Source organism: Anneissia japonica, unplaced genomic scaffold (genome assembly GCF_011630105.1).
Source record: "Anneissia japonica isolate Jap-2015-1 unplaced genomic scaffold, ASM1163010v1 scaffold287722_len911783_cov160, whole genome shotgun sequence".
NCBI classification, from domain to species: domain Eukaryota; kingdom Metazoa; phylum Echinodermata; class Crinoidea; order Comatulida; family Comatulidae; genus Anneissia; species Anneissia japonica.
The window spans coordinates 147,278-151,054 of NW_022711579.1; the positions used below are offsets into that span (position 1 = coordinate 147,278).

Sequence of the window (3,777 nt, forward strand, 5' to 3'; positions counted from 1 at the left end):
CTGTCTCTTATACAAACTACAATTAGTTAAACTATCCCCCGCCGGACACCATCCCGGTATTTAGCAGTTTCGGGGCCATTCTATAAACCATAACATAAGTTAGTTAAATAAATGGCTTTTGAGAAGAGATTTAAATGTAATGGTGGAAGTTGCATGTTTGATGTGTAATGGGATGTTATTCCAGTTGGTTGGAGAAGCAAATGAAAAGGCACAATTGCCATATGACCGTGTGAATGCTTTAGGGGTATGAAGAAGCCCTTTAGTGCTGGAACATAATGTTCGCTTGGTGGAGTGATCTTGTATTAAGCATGAGATGTAATGTGGTACGTTGTTATGCCGGGACTTATATGTAATCAAAAGAATCTTGAAAATGATCCGTTGATGAACGGGCAACCAGTGGAGTGAATGAAGAATTGGGGTTATGTGCTCATGGCGTCTGGTTTTTGTAACCAGTCTTGCAGCCGTGTTCTGTATGCGTTGGAGCTTGTTAATTTCAGATTTTGGAAGACCATACAAGAGACTATTACAATAGTCTAAACGTGAGGTAACAAAGGCATGAATAAGTTTTGTTGTTGTTGCTTGATCTAGATATTTCCAAATTGAGCTTATTTGACGTAGTGCCCTAAGAGAAGACTGACAGATGGAGTTCACATGTTCCTTCATGCCCAAAGTATTGTCTAACTTTACACCAAGGTTTCGGACAGATTGACTTGCTGATATAGTCGTATTCCCTATAGTGACAGTTTGAATCGTTGACACGTTTTTATTAAAACGTGAGGTGAAGTGAATGAACTTAGTTTTATTCTCATTGAGGAAGAGGTGATTAGAACAAGCCCATGATTTTGTGTGTTGGATGCATGTGATGACACTTTTAAGTGCAAGACTTCTATTGGAATACAAACAGGTGGTGTACAATTGTACATCATCTGCATATACCATGCATTCTACTCCATGTGATTCAGCAATACGTATAATGGGTGCTGAGTACATAATAAAGAGTAGTGGCCCCAGTACAGACCCTTGGGGTACACCACAGGTAACGTCATGTGATCGAGATGACACATTGCCCAACATAACCAATTGTGTCCTACCAGTTAAAAACAACATCAGCCACCTATGTGCACATCCACTAATACCGAAGTCAGATGTAAGCCTTTGAGACATTATACCATGATCTACAGTATCAAAAGCAGATGAGAAATCCAAAAGGAAGAGAAGAGGCTCCTGCTTCTTATCTAAAGTGTTCAGTATATCATCCTTCACTTTTATAAGTGCCGTTTCCGTACTGTGATTTGAGCGATAAGCAAATTGACGACTTGGAAGAAGGTCATTTTCCTGAAGGTAAGTTTGGAGTTGGATACTTACAAGACGTTCTAATGTCTTAGAAAGGTAAGGTAAATTTGATATTGGTCTGTAGTTAGTGAAGATATCGGGATTCAATTTATAATCCTTAAGAATGGTAGTTATATTTGCAGTCTTCAACAAGGATGGAAATACTCCTTTAGTTAAACTTAAGTTCACAATACGTGTAATGACTGGTAATAAAACAAGAATGGATTTTTTCAGAAGTGAAGTAGGTAGAGGATCAAGATCACTGGACTTATTGTTAGAACATAGTATTAACTCACATACTTCATCTTGATCAACAGGTTGCCAACTGGCAAGAGACGAATTACAAGGATTCTGGGGGACAGCAGAAAAAACAGACACACAATGGGAATTTGTTTCTTCGCTGGACACTATGCTAGCGCGAAGATCTAAAACCTTATTAGCAAAGGCCTCAACAAATAAATTTGTAAGATGGTATTTTATTTCTTTTTTTAATAGGCTTGTTGATGTGAAACACATGGCTGACCGTATCATCAATATGCGTGAAATGCTGGTTGCTAACCTAAAGAAGGAAGGCTCCACGCTTGATTGGTCACACTTTACCGATCAGATCGGAATGTTCTGCTTCACAGGCCTCAAACCTGAACAGGTGAGATATCCTGTTTTTATGATTAGACCCCCAAAAAATAAAGTCAATTGCATAGAAAAATTGACTCAAAATGTATAGTAATAGTAAATATTAATACGCTACGTACCGTACTCGCACAAATAAGCGCCCCGTTTGAATAAGTGCCCCTTTCGAATAACCGCCCCTCCTAAAGTCAAAATTTCCTTAAGTGCCCCGTTTGAAAAAGCGCCCCTTCTAATTTGAATATGTGCCCTCCCCCTCCCCCTCACATAAGATTTTCTTTTTAGCAAGTCAATAATCAATCAATCCTGGGATTGTGGTTGTTGGCATGATTTGAGCTGTAGAGTGGAAACACATTCTTCTTTGGTCAATATCAAAATGAGGATATTTCTCTTGGACAGATGAGAGCAAACGATCCCTTGGACAGACAGTATATTTCCAACTTTACTCTTTTTACATATTTGTCTATGCCTAGTCCTATTCCTCTTTTTCTTTTTCCGACTTTCAGCACATTCTTATCTAAGTTTTCAAGAATAAATACAATGATCCTGCCATCCTGCTAATCTCAATCGGCCAATGTCCAACAAGCTAACCACTACCCACCACCATTAATTGCATCTGCTATTTTGCTGTTATGTAAATATTCACATTCACACATTTTTTCATTCAAAAAGGCCTCTTGAATTTAATAATTTCTATAAGCGCCCCCTTTCCACTCTGTTTTCATAAGCGCCCCGTTTGAATAAGCGCCCCTCAGAAAGTGCAAAAAATATTTTAAGCGCCCGGGTGCTTATTCGCGCAAGTACGGTAACTGAAATATTTTTTGCAACACATAAGTATTGTGACAAATGTTTGTATACATGTTGATATATTGTTTATGTATTTATAATTAATACTTATGTTTGATTTTCAGGTGGAACGTATTACCAAGGAATTTTCTGTTTATTTAACTAAAGATGGACGTATATCTGTCGCTGGAATTTCATCGTCAAACAACGCCTACTTAGCACACGCCCTGTCTCAAACAACGCCTACTTAGCACACGGCATCCACCAAGTCCCTAAATGAACATCAAGAATTTTTAATCTTTATAAAAGTAATCACACTGTTAGAAAAATGTATCAATAAATATTTAAAAAAATATACAATTATGGTCAGTTCTTGTAGAAACTATATAATTCACATGGTTTGCTTGATATTCTAAAAGAATAACTATTATTAAAATGTGGAGTGCTCTCACTAAATTAAAATTAAAATAAAAGAATATTTTCAGGGTTAAACTATGCAGGAACAGTATAATAAAATTGCAAGAGGTTCTACTGTCGAGGTTCTTTGAATTAGAATCCCATTCTCAAAAAGTATGACCGCAAAATAGAGGGCGCATTTCAAAAGAACGTGTGCAACGTATGTTCGAATTTCAGACTCTTCAAATTCTGATAGGGCGCCCCCTATCTGGTAGTAATTCGCATTTCGTTTGAGTGCATGGAAAATACGAATATTAGGACTCTTGCTATTCTATACTTACTCTTGGAGGTGAACAATCAAAATCACAGCTTGGACCTGTTTTATACTTTTCAGTTCTGTTATGCAATACTGCTGCATGTCAACAAATTATATTCACAAGTCAAAGACTTCCTATTGTGATTGCTGTTAATGCATGTTAAATATGCAAAATGTTAATCACATATAAGTTTATTAAGATGAGGTGTGCTTTACAGTAAATGTTTCTTTTTTTAAAATATAATTTGAATCATGATAAGTTCAGAAATGATTCAAATATTGGAATTTTTATCTCTTTTTTTTTCAAAATAAATGACGAT

At 36.6% G+C, this 3,777-nt stretch overlaps 1 protein-coding gene across 1 annotated transcript; it reads left to right on the forward strand.

Moving 5' to 3' along the window:
- The first annotated feature begins 937 nt into the window (after positions 1-937).
- LOC117107541 (aspartate aminotransferase, mitochondrial-like) lies at positions 938-2,996 on the forward strand. The gene is made up of 4 exons (XM_033249244.1): positions 938-1,025; positions 1,347-1,389; positions 1,828-1,978; positions 2,871-2,996. Exons 1-4 carry the CDS (start codon positions 938-940, stop codon positions 2,994-2,996), a joined length of 408 nt encoding a protein of 135 aa, XP_033105135.1.
- The last annotated feature ends 781 nt before the right edge of the window (positions 2,997-3,777 follow it).